An 18,991-nucleotide genomic window follows, 5' to 3' on the forward strand; every position below is an offset into this window, starting at 1 on the left:
AGAAACAGAAACTGAAGTCTAAAACTTATGTATATTATATTTTTAACTGACTTGAGATGGAACCAGAACTCCTTAAGGTGTTAACATGAAATGATCATTTAGATAAAATATTGTAGCTATTGAGATAATATTATTGTTTTCTTGAATATCTTTGCATTTATATAAGACCACACTGGTTGTATCATTTTACTTTAGTACTTTCTTTTCATAGTTTTAGGTTTAACAGACAAAGTGTCAGGCACAGAAACTCTTCTGTATAACCTCTGTATAAATAGACAAAGGATGTATCATAGAAACAAATAAGATTTTATGTTTGCAGTGGGAACAAGGAGAATCACAAGAACCCTATAAATGTCATGGGTTCTTCAGTATAGCATGTTGCACCACGTTACATCTGTTGTCTAACTTTTGGACAGTGTAACTGAGGAATGTTTTAATAAGGTGTCATTCAGGCTCAGTAGGAACTGGCTGGATGACATTCTGTTCATGGTTGTCTGCATTCACCAAGCTTCACACACCCTCCCAGTTGAACACATCAAGTAACTTTAGAGGCTCAGGGAGCAAAATGTTTTGTCTGTAGAGAAGAGGAAGAAAGGAAAGACACCAGATGGTTCTTCAATTCTGATCGATCCAATCTGATGTTTAAAGTCAAGCCAAGTGACCTTTTTGGCTGCTCATGTAGGTGAGCACATCAGCTTTGATCAAGCTGTCAATGTAAGGACCTACTTTGTTGTCATCTTTGGTCAATCATCAGGTCAGGTAAGAGAAGCAAGTTACTTCAAATATAACTGACACAATGATTTGGTTCTTTATTTGCAAACTGGGTTAGCAGTTCAGTTAAGTTATGTTTTTTTTCTATCTGAACTATGAGCTGTAACCCAATAATTTACATTTCACTCCTACATACAGTTTTCAGTTACGCATTATGTTTCCCCTAGATAGAGCACATTCATTATGCATTTCAGCCCCCGTATTTAAACATCCTGTAGTGCAAACCTGCAGAATATATGTCCTATTATGTTAAAAAATTCCCATTTTCTGGCAAATTACAAAGTGATTTCTTCCAGATGTTGACATTTTTTACAAACGTATTATAATGCATCATCTGATTTTTATTTATTGTGAGTGTAATATGTTAGCTCACAATCTCTGAGCTATAACCTTTACCAAAAATAGGTGTACTTTACACTTTTACTGTTTGTATTATTGTTTGTGAAATGCTTGCATATACAGAAAACTATAATCAGTCAAAGGTATAAAGGTACAAGGGCTCAGTCCTGATCGCCGTGGTGGCCCAGAGCCCAGACACTCACTTATGATGATGATGATGATGATGATAGAGACTTTATTTGTCATTGTAACAGTACAAGTACAGTTCAACGAAATTGTAGACCAGTCTGTCCAACAAATAATACATGTAATATGACAAGTAGGGGAAGACAGGACAGTGTGTGGCAGCCAAAGGAAAGAAAGAAAAAAAGGGATACAACATGGGGAGAGGGGAGGAGAAAAAAAGAACAACCCCCAGTCTGTGCTCCTGTAGGAGTACACTCTGGGAGCAGGACAAAAACACCTCAGCAGTTATGGCACATATACACATATACAATACACTCTACAACATGAGACAGATCACTAGCAACCAGGGGGTAGGGGATGGGGAGATTGAGTTTCCAGCACAGACACGCCGTCCGGTCCTGCAGCCAGAGGGCGCTGGACACACAGACCCGCCTTGTCACAGGTTTTAGGGAAACAATAAATAATCAGAACTGAAACTGTAAACTGAAAATGTGGAATACAGCAGATATCAAAATTCAACCCTTTCTTGCATTGATCTTATAGAGTAATACAAGACTAAAAATCATGAGTAATTACTTAAGATACTGGTAGAATATATTTTGAGAATCTCCTAATGATTCTGTTGTTGTCTGTTTTCAGTCACAGCTGACCCATGGAGGACAGTCCAATGGCTGTGAAGGTGGAGAAGCATTCTCAGTATGTCATCCTGACTTACTTCCACGGGGACATCAACAGCATGGTGGATGCTCACTTCACTCGTGCTCTCAGCAAAGTCTGCAAAGTCAAGGCACCAGCAGCAAAGACAAAGAAAATACGGAAAACTATTAAATCGGGTAAGCACAAAAAACAACACTACATGTCCTTCCTGACTACAAACAGGACAATCAATCAATCAATCATTCCCATCCATCCACTCAACATGGCTTCTTTCTTTGTCCCCTACAGAGGAAACCAACCACTGTCAAGGGAGTGCTATTGACCCTTACTCTGAGACGCAGATTCCTCCTGTAGCAGGACATCTCCTGACCTATAGTCCTGCAAGCGATGCTCCTGACTCATGGCCCTCTTTCAGTGCTATGGCAGGGGAGGGCTCAGGGTCCCTTGCATATTCCCTTTCCTCAGAAGGGGGACTGAGTATCACTGGACAGCAATACGCCACATCTCTGCTAAACCTACTGCATAATGACCGGGGTGAGATGGGACCCAGCATGGCCTCCAGCTCCAAGCCAGAAATGCATCCCAGCTGGACGATGCCACAAGGATTTAGAGAGTCCGTGGAGCCTGCTGAGAGCTTTGAAGCTGGTAAGTCTTCACATGCAATATAACACCTTATACCAATTATATTTTTCTTAGTATAAAGGAGATACCAGTTATGGGGAACCTGTTAAAATGCTTATCTCACCTCAAATTTGAAAGGCTGTGTAACAAACTGGGGGTGTGACGTTCAAACGATGCAGGCTTTTACCAGGCATGGAGGGTCTAACAAAAAGACACTATTGAGTTGTGTTATGGGAAGGGTTTTTGTATCTTGATTCATACTAGGTCTTAAAGTAAAGACAAGCGTCTGCTGCATCAGTTTTGACCATCTGTTTCTTGTAAGCTTTAAACTTAAATAATGAAACCAAATTTCTGGAGTACTACTTAAACTCTAAACTGGCTGCTAAATGGCACATAATCCTTTAACTACCCAGCACGTATGTGTTTCTATTTGCTGTGTCCAATCTTAATTTACTGGAAAGCATTACTGGTTTATAAAAATCACTTGAGAAACAGCTAAAGTTCTCATTTAGAAAATTCCTTTCCTCTATCCATTCCTTTCCTATTATAATTTAACTTAAGTCGGAGTAAGTATTAAGTATGCCGGTCTACAAATATGTAAAAACTAAACCACATACAACAGACAACCCATCATTATCTAATCCTATTTAGAATGGTGGTTAAGTGTTTGGGAATTAGTTCTTGGCATCCTTGTTCCTTGTTCACCACTCAGCAAACTGTGCATCTTTTTCTGAGAACTGTATGAAAAAGCTAAAATATTACATGTGTGTGTCTCTATATATATATATATATATATATATATATTACAGCTCAACTTAACTTGCTTGATTACAAACTTGCAATTATGTCTCCTCTCTCTCTATCAGGACGGCGTCTGACCAAGAAAGATTTGTACTGGTATTGAAGGTGTTGGAGCAGCAGAGACAGAGAACAGCTTTACCTGTACCACTTGTGGCTTTGTAATGCTACCTGGCTCTTTGTTCATGCCGGTAACTGTTGTGTATTTTCTCGTCAAACTGGCCTAAGAAGCAGCAGCTCTTCCATTCCCTGCCCCACTTTTTTAGTTTCTTTTTAAAATGACTTCAGCACCTCAGTATGTACTACTTGGAACGTTTTCTGACAAACCTGTTCTTCATCTCTGTCACTCCCTATGTCTATCTCAGGGCACTGTTAATGTTGCTCCCTTTGCAGTGGAGTTGGATAAAGAGCATTTACTGCTTTTATCAAGTGCTTCTTTTAGTGGGCTTACACAAGTAAATAGGCCAGTATTAAGTTAAGTTAAGTGTCAACATTATGAGTCTTGAGTGTATTAATATTGATATATCTGTCAACGGTTTTACTTTTAATAAGAATATTTTATATATCTAAACAACAACAAAATGAAGGATTCTGCTGTAATGTTAATGGCTTGTTTTCTTCTTGTGATCTTAAACTTACAGTGCATCAAATGGGTCACTGTACAAAAATGTAATCATATACACACTGAAATAAATATCTCAAACATTCCTCGGTGTTGGACACAGATAGCTACTTAATATATTCATAATAATCAAAGTACATACTTACTTTCGTTGGCTTGGATAATATTGACACCGGGTACATTTACTCAAGTACTGAACATTTTTATTCTATTACATTTCTCTTTTATGGTGCTTGTGCTGCACAGAAGCAAAGGCAAATACTGTACAGTTTAGTTCACAACATATATCTGTCAGCTATAGTAAATTATTTTTCAGATGAACCTTTATCCAAAATGTAAAACTGATTCATAAAATGTGAATGATTAAACTACCCAGTATTAAATAGTTATAGTAATACATTACATAGTAATACAATATTAAAGCAGACAGTTATAATGATCCAAAATATAATGCTAACGGGTATGCTAACTGTATTATTAATATGTTTACATGAAATGCAGGATTTTACTTTAACCAAATGAATAACTGCTTGCATCACCCTCACCTTACAGGTTTTTAGAAGAACCTACAGTAAAACTATGTGTGTAGCCGATGCAGCAAACTCATTACAGTGACATTAGAGTACCACTCTAATGGATCATTTTATCAGCAGGAAGTGCCAGACTGAATTGTACTTCGTCTGTCTTTGAGGACACACTCTGTTATTCATCATCACCATCCCTTATTTCCTCAGCTCCATTCACCTGTTCGTTCCTCTGCCTCTTCACACATCCACATGACATGTTTAATTTAGTAACCCAAGAAGAAGAAGATGGCCTAATTAAAAAATGTGGAGACATTGTTTGTCTGGGTGATGAGTGTTTTTTTTATTTTTTTTAGATGTCTGTTATTGTTGGAACGTGTTGACACCTTGTGTTTGGCCCTGTGTGAACTTTAATTGAGGCTTTGTGATGGAGGTTCATTAAATTTCAACATTTAGAGAAGTAAATAAGCAAGTAAAGATTTATTCATGAAGCATTTTTTTAAAACACACAGTTGGCAAGCTTTACACACACACACAAATAGGTCAGCAATCAGTAGTGAAGTGGGAGTGTTGGTGAAACTAGAGGTGCTGACTTAAACTATGTGTAACATAAATCAAGGCTAAACTAAATTCAATCAAAAAACAAAACAGACCAACGTGGGCTGAAAGGCACAAGCTTTCCAGAAGGGAGCGAGAGGGAGGCAGCCATCTTGGTATCACCCAGCTAATTAAATTCAATACAATTTTATTTATATAGCACCCAATATTAACAGAAGTTATCTCATAACACTTTCCATATAGAGCAGGTCTCTTTGTAATATACAATGTATTTATTATTATTTATTTGAAAGCATATAAAGGCGGGGTGTCCCAGCCACCCTGTGGCCCAGGGTTCGAATCTGACCTGCGGCCCTTTGCTGCATGTCATCCCCCATCTCTCTCTTCCCACATTCCTGTCACTCTTCAGCTGTGTCTATACAATAAAAGCTTGAAAAGGCCAAAAAAAAGCATATAAAGGCTGCTAGCAGGGTGACAACATCACGCCAAACTATCAGAACCACCTAAAAGACTAAACAGAGGCAGGCCAGCACGACACACATTGTCTTAAGGCCTAAGGCCATGACACATTTTTAAAAAAGCACAAATAATTGATGAAAATGGATCATGACATACTACAATTTATTCTAGTAGAAGACTGCACATCGTCATCTGGAGAACAAAACAAGCAGGCTGAGATTATCAAGAGCGGGTGGTCTTGGCTCAGCCCGACTTGAACCCTGGAGTGATTTGTTTGGAATCAGAACTCAAACGACAAACTGACGCATTGCCGACATCATTTATAGCCACAGATGGAAGAGAAGTCATCTCCACATGATGGGTGGGTGGATAATTGAAGACACTGTGCTAATATTACTATCTTCCCATCTGGTACTGTATTAACCATGGACGGGTTACCAAATGGCCCTATTGGGCACTGTTCCATAGGGCTCATGGACCCTAAGCCAGTTACAGGGACCCAACATCTGACAATCAGTCCGAGGAATTAAACAATGCTGTAATAAAAATGGGACAATACTTGAGCAGGGAAATACCTCAATCTGTCATCAATGAGGAATACACATAACACATTTATTGACAAAGATAATAAATAAAAGCCTACTGGCACATGATGCCTACACAGTCTATATATAGACTTCTCTATGTCATATATTGGCTATATATTGACATCTTCTCCCAGACTGGATCTACTACTCATCTACTCATCAAGTCAGTCAATCAACACATCTACCAGCTGGTGCACAAACGTGATAAAAATGACTTTTAAAGGAGCATCATGTAATATTTGATATTTAGCGCCCCCAGTTTCAGAGTGCAATCCATTATACAGTGCTGTCCTAAATATGGACAGCTGTACATGTGCATTTGTTACATTACTAATGTTTAAAAACAAGCAAATTCACATCTTTGCTAACAGCCAAACATTAAGCGTGTAGGTGCAACAGCACAAGAAATAGCAACCAATATTAATTACTAATCCAACAGCAAGAAGCCCAGCTCAGTGTGTCAGTTTCAGTCCAGTTTCAGGCAGAGCGTCCAGAGGACACCAGAGGGAAAACCAGAAAACATTTTCTTCAGAAAATATGATACAGTTTTCCTAAAATCAGTGAAATAGTTGTTGTGTGACTTAGTAAAGTAAAGCCGAAAACCTTCTCTTGTCCTGGAACCCAAAGTTATAGTGTGAGAAAAGCCGTGCAGGGAAAAGACCGGAAAGGACAAAGGCACCATTCATCCTAATAGTAAGTCAGTGTAGCATCAAAATGAGGCTGTTATTTCAAGGTAGAAAAGTTACTTTAACATGCGTAATGATCACTTCAGGGATTATATTTTAGCTTTACAGGTTTTCTGGCTCAATTCGATAACATTCTCTGGAATATGAGTGACGAGGTCATGTTTGCAGAGGTATTACAGAGGTTTTGGAGAACCTACTTTTTTCAAGCCTTGAAAAGTCCACATCTTCCTTCCTGTGTTTTATTGTTTCTTCAGTTAGCATCCCAGAACAGGTGAAGCCAGTCACCTATTGACCCACTCCTTCTGTCCAAAAGTAACTCCAAAGGTTCCTGACCACAACAACAGTTTTTATTCTTTTCACATTAATATCACTTCCTGATATACTATAAAAGGCTGACTAGGTCTTGTAAATGACTTCCTGCAGTGTGAATTATGTCATCAGTAACGCATGCTAGTCCCTACAGATAAACATGAAATTTTGTACAGGTATCCATGTGCATGAATGTTCAGTGACTTTTAGTGATCCAGTATTATTATTAGTACTTCAGTTTCCAATTTGTCCAAATTTGTCCAATTAGCAAATGTTAGTATTCTAACAACAGTTAGCATTTAGCTGAAAGTATCACTGTCCCTAAATGCAGCCTAACAGAGCAGCTAGCCTTGTTGTAGAGTTTTATTCTTGTTATCAAGATGATCATTAATAATTTCCATAATCCCACACCTGGGTTGGATGTATGTATATGCACTCACTATAATACATGTGCCTTTTTCTACATTTAAATAATGATTTGCTGCTTGCCTTTTCATATGTAGTGCATATGCTTTGAGTAAGTTTAGAGTATAATCACAATGTTGTGGTTTTACATTAAAGTTTCTGATTAAAGTGCCTCTATTGTTCATATAATGTGATTATGGAATGATAGGCAGCACGTGCATGATAATACAAACTAATAAAGAGGTTGGGTAATGTGACTATTTATATGGTAATTTACCATTTGAGCATTGAAAACTTAGTGAAGATTGTATTTAATATATTGTAGCCAATAAGACACTGTAATTAACTGTCTTGGAATTTTAGCTGAATCATATCTCACCAACATCATCCGGACACATTTCAGTACCGACTCATACAAGTTACGTTTGACAAAACAATCCAGTGATATAATCGCATTTAGCAGCTGCACCATAGCTCGCTCTTTCCATGGTATTGTCTGAAATAATTTAGTTCTCACAGCCCTTTAATTATAAATTTATCTCTCCACTCTCTAACCTTTCCTTCAGTATCAGCCAATATCTTTATATTGATTTGCTTTGTATGTCCACCCTGTTGAAATATTTGCACAAAAATAGCTAGAAAAGAGTCACGGTGAGCTCTACCAAGTATTGCAAAGTTTTTTATATTGACTGATTATATTGACTGAATTGTTTACAGTCAATTACAAAGTTCATAAGCAGCATAATATAAAACAGAAAGATTTTTTTTTTCAATAAAACTGGATAGTTCTTCTTAAACTGATATCTGATCAGATCCCTCAGTTGTCTTCAGAGGTCTGTCTACATTTAAATCTATTAAAGATTTTACTCTTTCTGCTTTTTTTTAAAAATGCTCTTTTCCTTAAAATAAGGGCTGGGCTGCAGATCACCCACTCTACTGTTACACATGTTATCTCCACTTCCTGTTCCTGTAACAGTTTGTCTCTCATAAAACAAAGGCAGGTGGGAACTAAAGATAGTCTTAAACAGAAGAGTCATGAAATAGCACCTTAGATGTCACACATAAAATAAATAAGCAACATAAATTAGCACAGTAAAATAGTAGTTAATATAACCTAAAAATGTAATGTGTACAGTATTTTAAGATAAAGTCTCTAATATAACAAATGGGCTTCCTTTTTAAAAAGCTGCTGCACTCTCTTTGTCAAATGGACAGTCTTTATTTAATATGCAGCTCCTTTAGCTTTGAGTGAGGTAATGCATTTAAAACAGGTGATAGTGGCAAAAAACCATCCTGCTCTCATTGACAGACCTCAAGACCAGCGTCATTTCTATTCTAAGGCATCATTCTTCATTAGTAGCTGCTGGAAATATAATTTTTATCTTACTATGGAATAAAATATGATAATATAATTGAGATGTTTTACACAGGAATACAGGAATAAGACTAATTAAAGGGGGGGTGTAGCAGCTATGGATTGGAGGGGCTTATTGTTAACACTTTTATCATTTTTATTTTTAAAATATTGTAGAAAGAAAGATTTGGCAGTAGGAAGAACAAGCACACAATCTGCATTTCTCCGGCAGGCAGATTCATCAGCCATGTAGACTTTAAACCATAATCCCTCTTCCCACCTTGTGTCACACATAATCAGGCAGATCTGTGGCCCATATGGGAGAAAAGAAATGAGGGGACTGCAGATCAAGCTTTCAACAAGCCAATGATGCTGATTGCAAAGTGAGATACAGGGCATAAGGTGTTGATGGTTGCTGCATGTGGTTTCCAGCTGACACCAGTGACCATATCTATTGAGATTTACAGAGATCTCACTCACAATGGGAGCATCAAGAAGCGGAATGACGTCAGTCACTGCAATCATGTATCCACTGTAATCACAATGAGAGATCATAACCTGAACTGAAAATAAGTGCACTGTGTGTCACATAAAATTATTCTTGCTGTTAGATAAAAGAAAGATAAAGCGGGACCATCAGAGAATGAAATGCCCAAGAAAGTAAACGCACTTTGTAGGAGCATACACTACATCCACTACAATTTATGCATCCCTGCAAGCCATTTTCCAGGTAACACAGTATTTATCTATCCAGTTATTTCACTATAGAATAAACATTTGTTTACACTGTCTTGAAATAATTCATTGTTGTATTAAACACAGTGCAACTGAGTTTCAAGCCAAATTCACATAGGACATAAATGAATGGAGTGGCTGTCTGTTAGGTAATGTAATTTAAACAGATAAATCCACTGGAGATACTGGAGAGGATGATTTATTGTATTTTTGTAGATGAGGCTGTGCAGAAAAATGCTGAACAGGTGTGCAACTTTCTTTGTTGGTGACTTACTTTCTGCTCAGCTGAACCAGCCATGTGGAGTTATACACATGAGCAGTCTGGCACAGAAATCATAATAATGAATATGAAACGCACAGCTTAGCAAAACCATGCAACAAAAGTTTGTATATCTGGAGCGGAACGACCTGAGTAATTCTCCCCAGTATGACTGAATAATTAGAACTATATTTTGGACAATCACTTAATCTTGGCTGTATGCGCAATGAAAAATCCTAAAATCCAGCGGAAGTCGGTGTAACCGTGCGAATTTGATTCACATTCTCAGCACAACGCCTTGAAAGGTATTTGCATGTGCAGCTGGAAATCAATAGATTTGGGGGGATTTAATGTGTTTACACATTGTGATCAAAAGAACTCATTATAATAACTATAAGAGGGAAAAGAAAGAAAACTAGTATGTGTTTGTGCGTCATACCTGCGTACAGGGGTGCAGGTATGAAGAAGTGCACTCTAATAACTGGGCTGTGCATTGGCCCTGATGAGCTGGGGGCTGTGAGGGACTCCTCGCTGCTCCTCTCCAGTCCTCTGCTCTCGTTTCACTGATATGGTCGTGCACATAGGCAGTTACAATTTCAGCACCACAGACAGCTCTCTCTCCAGCTCCATCCTTAGCACCGACGCCTCCACCCTGCGGGACCCCCAGGCACCCCAGAGCCCCGGCGGGCTGAGCCGTACTGGCCACACGGTGGTAGCAGTATGCCTCGGCTTCATTTTAGTGGCGGGGATCCTGAGCAACCTCCTCGTTCTTCTCATCTTCGCAAAGTTTCGCTCCCTCTGGACGCCCATCAATCTCATCCTGTTGAACATCAGTTTGAGCGACATCCTCGTGTGCGCTTTCGGGACACCCTTCAGTTTTGCCGCGAGTCTGCACGGGAGATGGCTGATTGGAGAGGAGGGCTGCAAGTGGTACGGGTTTGCCAATTCCCTCTTTGGTGAGTGACAGGTGTAAATGGGTGTAAACACACAACTTTTTTGTATAACTGTCTGTTCTTGTTTTGCAAACCCTTGTTGAATGCAGACATTTAAAACTGACAGTTTTCAGGCATTTTTTCAGGTCACAAAGTTATTACATTCATGGTGGCGCAAAAGGAAAAGCCAGGGGTAACCATGCATGCATGTACAAAATTTCATGCCAACAGTTGTTATTTCAGTGAGGGACTGAGCAATCCACAGAGCAATGTTGCAACTGAAAAGGACATACACATACATGGCAGCACTTCAATATATTTCCTTGATGATCTCTTGGCCCTTATATTTCCTGTCTCAATGAAAGAAGAAGGAAGCACACACGTTTAGGCGAACCACAGTCATTCTCTACACTATAATTACTGCCCTGATAGGGCACACAGGGATATATTTATAGGGTCCATTTACTTCCTCCGTGTGTGAGATCTGTTAGGATTGACAGCAGAAAAGAGGCACATGGTTACATAAAGATGATGGTCACAATCTCTGCAGATTGACAAGAAAAACTGGTATCATGATCCTGATACAAAATTAAGTAAATACTTCTTGGCAAAAAAAAACATCTACTTTTACATGTCTACATCCATATCTATTTTATTCCAATGAAAATAAGAGCTTAATAAATCCATAGCTGCTCTCTTTCCAGTAATCATTTTGTTAGAACTGACTTCACAGCCTCCACCTTGGTTCGACAGGCAGGTCTAGTGTGTAACATTTATGGTAAAAATGCAGTACTTGGACATTATTTGGATGGTGTTTTATTGTACAGTTAAAACATTAGTAATGTTACTAGAAATACAGTACACAGTAAGTGCTCACTTTTACAGCTACATGATTTTTACTTTAAATAAAAACAGTAAAAATACTGTGATTATACACACACACACACACACACACACACACAGTCAGTGTTGATCACTACATCTACACTCCTGTCTTCTCTTCTCTCTCTCTCTTTTAGGGATCGTGTCCCTAGTGTCCCTGTCTGCTCTCTCCTATGAGCGCTACACCACTGTTCTGCGTTCCACGGAGGTCGATGTCTCAGACTTTAGGAAGGCCTGGTTCTGTATCGGAGGCTCCTGGCTCTACTCTCTCCTCTGGACCGTGCCACCATTCCTGGGTTGGAGTAGCTATGGGCCCGAGGGACCCGGTACCACATGCTCTGTCCAGTGGCACCTCCGTTCACCCACCAGCATCTCATATGTGTTGTGTCTCTTCATCTTCTGTCTGCTGCTGCCCCTTCTTACCATGGTCTACTCTTATGGCCGAATCCTGGTTGCAGTCAGGAGGGTGAGTTCTTTCTATACCCGTCTATAAAACAACACACAGGAGAAACAACAAATGGAAGCTCAGAGTTAAAGTGACTTAGAATTTAGACACCTTTGTCATATATATACACAATTAGGAAACCTGCTTTTTAATTACCTCTGCCATGCTTTAACTAATATGTCACAGTAAATCCACCCTGGAGGGAGCTGAGATGCTTTACTTTCTGCTTGATAGAGGCATTCCCATTAGAATTCATGTATTCCCCTTTTGCAGCATCATTATCCCACTGAAATATGTGTAAATCCACTATTGTCACTGTATTTGATATGGCTGGACACATTATCATTACTGACTTTACATTAAAGAACAATCCGCAGTAAACATACAAACAAAAGTTCACACATATACCACAGATTGTAATTTTCTCAAGATAATGGGCTCAAGTATCCATTTGCTCAGCTGTGAAGCCTCAGTGGCTTTACTAAAGTGGGCTTCATCGTGACTCTAGACCTGTCCAGCTGTTCTGGATATGAGATTGTGACTCAGGGTGATGGCTGTCATACTCCCACTACCACTTGGGTCATGTGTTTCCAAGGTAATTTCAAGGAGAATCAACCCAGATAATCCTTGATGCCACAGCTCGTTGTTTACAATCTTACAAACAATTTATCCTGCAGCAGAGGGAATTAGAGGCACATGGTTCAGTGCACACAGAGTGCGCTGTTGGCTGGCAGTAACCTCCTCTCAGTTTCCAGTGACTCATTTCCACCTTTGTGGGTCTTACATAAACCTGCAAGTCACCCAGATAATTGACATTTAAAGTCTGCCAGTTGGGTTCCTTAATTGTAGCTCCTATCAATGAATCACCCATGAGGTATTTTTAGATTGTGGAAGCAATCACTATTAGATACCTGCTATTATAAAAGCACCTCAGTTTTTTAAACTGTGCATCCAAAGGACTCAGAGCTGTAAGGGCTTTGCAGACTTGATTACTATACCGGTGAATGGATGCTCAGGCTCGCTCCTGTCACCCTCCAACTGAGAGCCCCCCCCCCCTCCTTAGGCTTTTCTTAGAAACTGAGCAATCAATCTGCCAGTCCTTCTGCTGGTTTCTCAAAGGTGGCTTAAGTTAACACACCAGAAGGTGAGATGACATTGATATCAACAGCTCAAGCTTAGATTTTTTTCTCTGCATTGCCATATCACATCTAGATTACATTCATGATGCCGTCTATAAAGCTCCTTCTGTTTGGTTCTTTTGGAGATTTACTGTTCCATAACTGAAATCCATTTATTTATTGGATGTCTCATATTTTAGTTGCTCTCATATTGTAGCTGTAACACCGTTCATTTATTATGTGAGCGTCATTCAAAATAGAACAAAACTGCAGCCATGCAGAAATCACTGCTGGTTGGATGTTGTCAAAATCATCACACATTATAGAGGGGGTTATGACCAAATATCATACAAGGTGAAGTGTGATTAAGTGTGTGAGAGATGTGCAGTAATTTGAGGGTAGAGTTTCCTCTTTTTCAGACATCCTTATGCATTCATGAAGCACTGCGATGAGCTTAACAGTGGTAATTCCACAAGACCACAAGGGAATGAAATCAATACTGAGGGCGTGACAGTCAGCACATAAAATACTGCTCTAACCACTTGGCTGATGTATCTGGGATAATTTTACCCCACAGCAGCAGCTCTGGAGAAACCAGCAAGATGGTTGTAATGACACACACCAGAGCATGTATAGTAGACACACAGGTGTCAGTCAAAACATTTTTTTAATGAATGTGTGGCAACTGTAACATGACCATTACTGAGTCATACACACTGAACCTGGTCTACTCATTTATTAGGCGCAGCAGTCATCCACAAGTTACACTACCCAGTGTTGTAACAAATAGTTTTAATACCCACATACTGTATCATTTCACAGCGAGCGAGAGAACAATCTATAAAAAGCACAAACACTGAAAAAAGTTACTGTCAAAACAAGTTTAAACCACTTCCTCTCCCCCATTTTCATATCTACAGGTGGGTAAGATCAATCTGCTGACAGCCCAGCGCAGGGAGCAGCACATTTTGGTGATGGTGTTGTCCATGGTGTCCGGCTACATGCTGTGCTGGATGCCCTACGGTGTTATGGCACTGATGGCCACCTTCGGCAGGTCAGGATTGGTCACTCCCATGGCTAGTGTGGTACCCTCCATCCTGGCTAAGTTCAGCACTGTCGTCAACCCGGTCATCTACATGTTCTTCAACAACCAGGTGAGAGCCGAGGACAAGGTAGCAAAGAATAATGACACAAAATGTATTTGTTAAGAGACTGAAGTGTGTTATGTAAGATATCTTGGTTGATGTATGTGACTGCTCGGCTAAATATAAAGTGAGGATTAAAGTAGTGACAGTGTGAGAATTCAATGGCACCTGAATCCCCTGTTATTTTTTTTCACATTTTGCAGTGTCTCTTTAGTACCATCTCTCTACATGCCACACACTAGTTGGAATACTTTGGTCTGTTGTCACAATAGCTCTGATTTTACTACACTTTCATAGAGGTCAGATGTTGTGCATTCTTACTGAAGGACTCCTCAAATCATATAATCTAAAATTAAAAATCTATTCAACCAAATAAATCCCAGTTTTAACCCGATGTCTTAGTGTGTTTGACCTGCAAATCCATGCTTACTGAAAATGATCATAGTCTTTTATACCTTCACACAGTTTTATAGATGCTTTGTGGCCTTTGTGAAGTGCAGCAGTGAACCTGGGTCCATTCTAGGGGAGAAGCACCCAACTCGGAGGTCACAGGCTTCTGGTTTCCTCCCTGTCCATAGACAAGCCTCCCTCAGCTCTTCACCACCTCAGGATCTCAGCAGCTCCAGAAGCACTATCCTCTGCAGCCGGCACAAGGGACGCCACACTCTGGTTGTCCACTACACTCCATAAAAGCTCTTCATCATTTTCATTGACTGTTTAACAGAAAGTTCAAACAAGTTTCTAAATTGCTGTCCAGAATCCAAAGTGCACCTAAAGGACACATTTTCCTATCTCGCAAAACCGTGCTATTGCTTTAACATATATAGATGCATGTCACTATCAGCTCTTTATCATTTAAATGTAAACTCATTACCATGAAGTTCATTCACCTCTGCTTTAAGGCACATATCCACATATGCAAGTGTTAATGTACATGTGTTTTAAAAGAATGCTCTGAGAGGTAACATCCTGTTGTTTCGACTCCTTTACTTTATCCACAATAAACATCAACCGCAGCAAACAGGAGTGTTAAATCAAAGAGCGACATACTTATTAGTACAATATAATATTGTGTTACGTTCTACTTAAAGGAGAGAAAAAAGCAAGAGCAGTAATTTAACATACAGAGATACAGATACAACAATAACAAGACAATACCTTTATACTATTAATAAAATGATCACATATTGTCTGGCAATATATATAAAAGTTGAAAATAAGGAGATTTTTGTATTTGTTGGCGACATATATGTGTGTATGTCTATATCCTGTATATATACATACCACAGTACTACAGAGAAATGAGAATATTTGTAACCACTAGAGGGGGGTATGAGCTAAAAATATCTAGATTAAACTTTCCATGTTCATAAACATGTACATTCTCCTCAAAGTGATTTCATTACCGTAACTATACATATGCTGTATACATAAGTACATTAAAAAAAACTTCTGTTTCTTTGCTGGGCTGCATGTGTCATTTGGCAGCATTGATTTTTTTTGTTGTTTGTTTTTATTTATAAAAGAATCTTTAGTTTGGTGGATACGAGATATTACTCCAATACAAATTTATACTATCCATCTATCAGCTGAATCTGGGGTTTAAATGTCTGGTGTTTACAAGTGAAACAGCTCTTGCTGCACTGACCTACCACAGTGCAGATCGAACAAACAACTTATTATGCAACCTCATGCAGCCAAAAGCATCCGTATGACAGCAACATAGTTGCAGAAGCTAAGATGCGTTGGAGATGCTTCTTTGCGGCATGTTGTGACCTACTACGGGAATGTGCCACATAAAAAACATTTCACAGTAGCCTAACTGAGCTGTGTGGGTTTAGTGAAAAACATTAGTGGGTCCCATTCCAGCCAAATGTTCCACCACAACCAAGCAAGAGTTATAAACTGCGGTTGTTATGTATCTGTAGTAACTAAACTTTGAATTGAATTCATCAAGATTTCAGCAGCTTATATTAATCTGGAATTTTTGACATTACATACTTGTTGTGTCCCCTCTGAATTCCCCATTAAAAAAAAAAGACTGCTTGGCTGTTGGCTTGGCTTTAGGACTACATAATGCTCACACATTATTATAGTCACACAGCCAGCTTTTGTTTACTGGTCACTGAGTCATTACATGTTTGGGAAATGTGTTGGAAATGTTTTATTATGTCTCTAAAGCAGATATTCATCTGTATTAAAAGTTAGTGTCTCAAAAAATACCCACAGCAATTGTGTGAAAATATGACTGAACACAGGCGTTTTGGTATGTGCTCATATTATTATACTATAAGTCATACTAAATGATATAATAATCTTCATAGGAATTTGTTTTTCTCTGGCCAAAAATAGAAGTAATGTCACAGTATAGAAATACTGAGTAATACCAGACCTCACGGCATTGTGTGGCACTAAGGAACATATATCAGGCAAAAAGGAAGGAAGAAATAAAAAAAAAGAGGTGTTTCAAAAGCACACGTACACATAAAGGTCACATCTCTCACAGATCTAAATGTTGAAGAGTTCAGAACTTCCAGGAAGTAGCAAGACAAAAAAACTCAGCTGCTTGAAAGAGCAGCAGTTCAGAAGTGCATGGGATGTCACGGACGTCAGGCCTCTCTAGGATTCACCACTTCTCTCCACGATGATCAACACTTACCAGACCAGCCTTGCTCCACCGCCGGTGCCTCCACGACTCGGCAGGTCTCACCCGGTCCTCATCCCGACTCCGCTTCCATCACAAGGCCACAGCACCTCTCTGATCCGGTTTTTGGTTGGTGTGGTGTTGCTGCAATTATTCCTGTCGATTGGAGGATTCGTCTTACTGTACAAAAATTACAACATGGTAAAAAAAAATATTTTTTTTTTATTGATGATAGTTACAGTTTACATATATTAATAGTTGGTGGCACTGCTTCATGCAACATTACAGTAATTAACTAGTAATTATCCAAGTCATTACAAGTTAAAATATTTTACTTTGCTAGTGATGAAGAAAAAATAAAATAAAAGAAATTACTAATAAATATTAATAAAACTTGAAAATTAAATTACTCAAAATTAAAGCAATTCAATTTTAATCTAAAACATGTAAATGCATTTTTGTATGCAACAAATGTTAACCGCACTGCACAGGTACTGAAATAGATCTGTGCACATCTGATGATTCACACGTTTTGCTCAGGGTAACAATATTTCAGGTCAATGAAACTGTGCTTAAAGTGAAGCACAGGAAATGCTCTTAAACAGACGAGGTGTGAAATCAACAGCACATTATGTTGTTACAAGATGAGCATTAGGTGAACACAAAATATTATGAGTATCTACATTCAACCTGTGGCACAACCTGTTCTTGATGTTTTACTTTTTTTTTATTCCTACAGGAGACACTGCTCTCAAGTGAAGGAAAAGGTACATTCATTTCATTTTTTTTCTTCCTGAAAATAACTTTATAGATTAAGTTGCATACAAAAGTCCCCTCTCAACAATGTCTCTCACCATGTGTTTGTTCTCTTCTGCAGTAGCTTCTCATTCATCAGAAAGGCAGGAAACTTCATCCAGACCCTTGGCACGCATGGTAGTTGAGCAGGAACCACACGCACTAGGACGTAAGAAACTATTATTATTAATTATTTAAGTTTTTTTTTATTTTTTAAATATAATAACAAGTAGCCTAAAATATTTTTACATGTAAAGAGTAAAAGTTGTTTCACTAATGTTGCTTATAAACTTGTTCGTCTGTCTCTCCAGCAGATTATCTCCAGTGGGACATGACCCACTCAGTTCGTAAGGGCATCAACTACTACCACAACAGTTGGCTGACTATCCTCCAGCCTGGTGACTACTACGTCTATTCCAGGGTGACCTTCTCCAAAGGCGACCCTCAGAATCCACTTGCCAGCAAGGTCAAGCTGAGGAAGAATGAGACAGGAGAGGAGAAGACTGTGATGAAGGCCTATTGCAGCATGGACAGCCACAGTGGGTCTGCGTTGATCCCTCGCATGTGCACAGCCTCGCAGGGGGAGGTGATCACACTGGAGAAAGGAAACCAGCTCAGTCTCTGGGTACAAGACCGTTCACTGGTAAACTATGAAGATGGAGCCACAACCTTTGGGATGTACAAACTGTAGGACTCCTCTAAGAGCACATGCATGGACCTAAACTGAAGAGTGGGAACTCATGAAGTGAATGGAAGCTACTGAGAACACTGTTATAAAGACTTATTGTTTCTGATCTTTTATATGGATTTCAGAGACAGAAGCCACGTTCCTAAACTATAATTTATTACATCAGATATCATTTTTTGTCATTTCTGTTGCAGTCTTAATATTGTGAATGGTTGTTCTATATTTATTGATGTAAATGAGGTTGTATGGCTGTGAAATCAAACTATTTAATCTAAAACATTTCTTCTTCTCTGCAGTTTGTCTTGCATGTGTTTTTAGTTTTTAGTAAGTTAAAGAAGATATACACATTAAAGTAAAACACCACACATTCGATGTTTTCCGCGTGAGCTATACGTGAAAATGCAGAATATCTTAAATTGTGTAAAGGAAAGATGTGTGTTTTCTGTAAACTAAAAAAATAGTCAGATGAGCA

The 18,991-nt window shown here is 38.9% G+C and overlaps 3 protein-coding genes across 4 annotated transcripts; all 3 read left to right on the plus strand.

Moving 5' to 3' along the window:
* Positions 1-522: 522 nt before the first annotated feature.
* On the plus strand, positions 523-4,840 carry vgll1 (vestigial like family member 1). Its single transcript, XM_010729587.3, has 4 exons — positions 523-759; positions 1,936-2,129; positions 2,242-2,598; positions 3,441-4,840. The coding sequence occupies exons 2-4, from the start codon at positions 1,949-1,951 to the stop codon at positions 3,476-3,478; spliced, it is 576 nt and encodes a 191-aa protein (XP_010727889.2). The 5' UTR covers positions 523-759; positions 1,936-1,948; the 3' UTR covers positions 3,479-4,840.
* A 5,474-nt stretch (positions 4,841-10,314) lies between these two features.
* Positions 10,315-15,091, plus strand: tmtops3a (teleost multiple tissue opsin 3a). The gene is made up of 4 exons (XM_010729652.3): positions 10,315-10,826; positions 11,822-12,150; positions 14,168-14,401; positions 14,858-15,091. The coding sequence occupies exons 1-4, from the start codon at positions 10,439-10,441 to the stop codon at positions 15,080-15,082; spliced, it is 1,176 nt and encodes a 391-aa protein (XP_010727954.3). The 5' UTR covers positions 10,315-10,438; the 3' UTR covers positions 15,083-15,091.
* A 1,554-nt stretch (positions 15,092-16,645) lies between these two features.
* On the plus strand, positions 16,646-18,886 carry cd40lg (CD40 ligand). 2 transcript variants are annotated; one of them, XM_010729590.3, is made up of 4 exons: positions 16,646-17,237; positions 17,776-17,803; positions 17,914-18,000; positions 18,146-18,886. In XM_010729590.3, exons 1-4 carry the CDS (start codon positions 17,037-17,039, stop codon positions 18,520-18,522), a joined length of 693 nt encoding a protein of 230 aa, XP_010727892.3. In that variant the 5' UTR covers positions 16,646-17,036; the 3' UTR covers positions 18,523-18,886. The 2 variants fall into 2 exon arrangements, with proteins under 2 accessions (XP_010727892.3, XP_010727891.3); XM_010729589.3 differs by having other exon boundaries at positions 16,655-17,237; positions 18,143-18,886.
* Positions 18,887-18,991: the final 105 nt, after the last annotated feature.

Source organism: Larimichthys crocea, chromosome I (assembly GCF_000972845.2).
Source record: "Larimichthys crocea isolate SSNF chromosome I, L_crocea_2.0, whole genome shotgun sequence".
Lineage (NCBI taxonomy): Eukaryota > Metazoa > Chordata > Actinopteri > Sciaenidae > Larimichthys > Larimichthys crocea.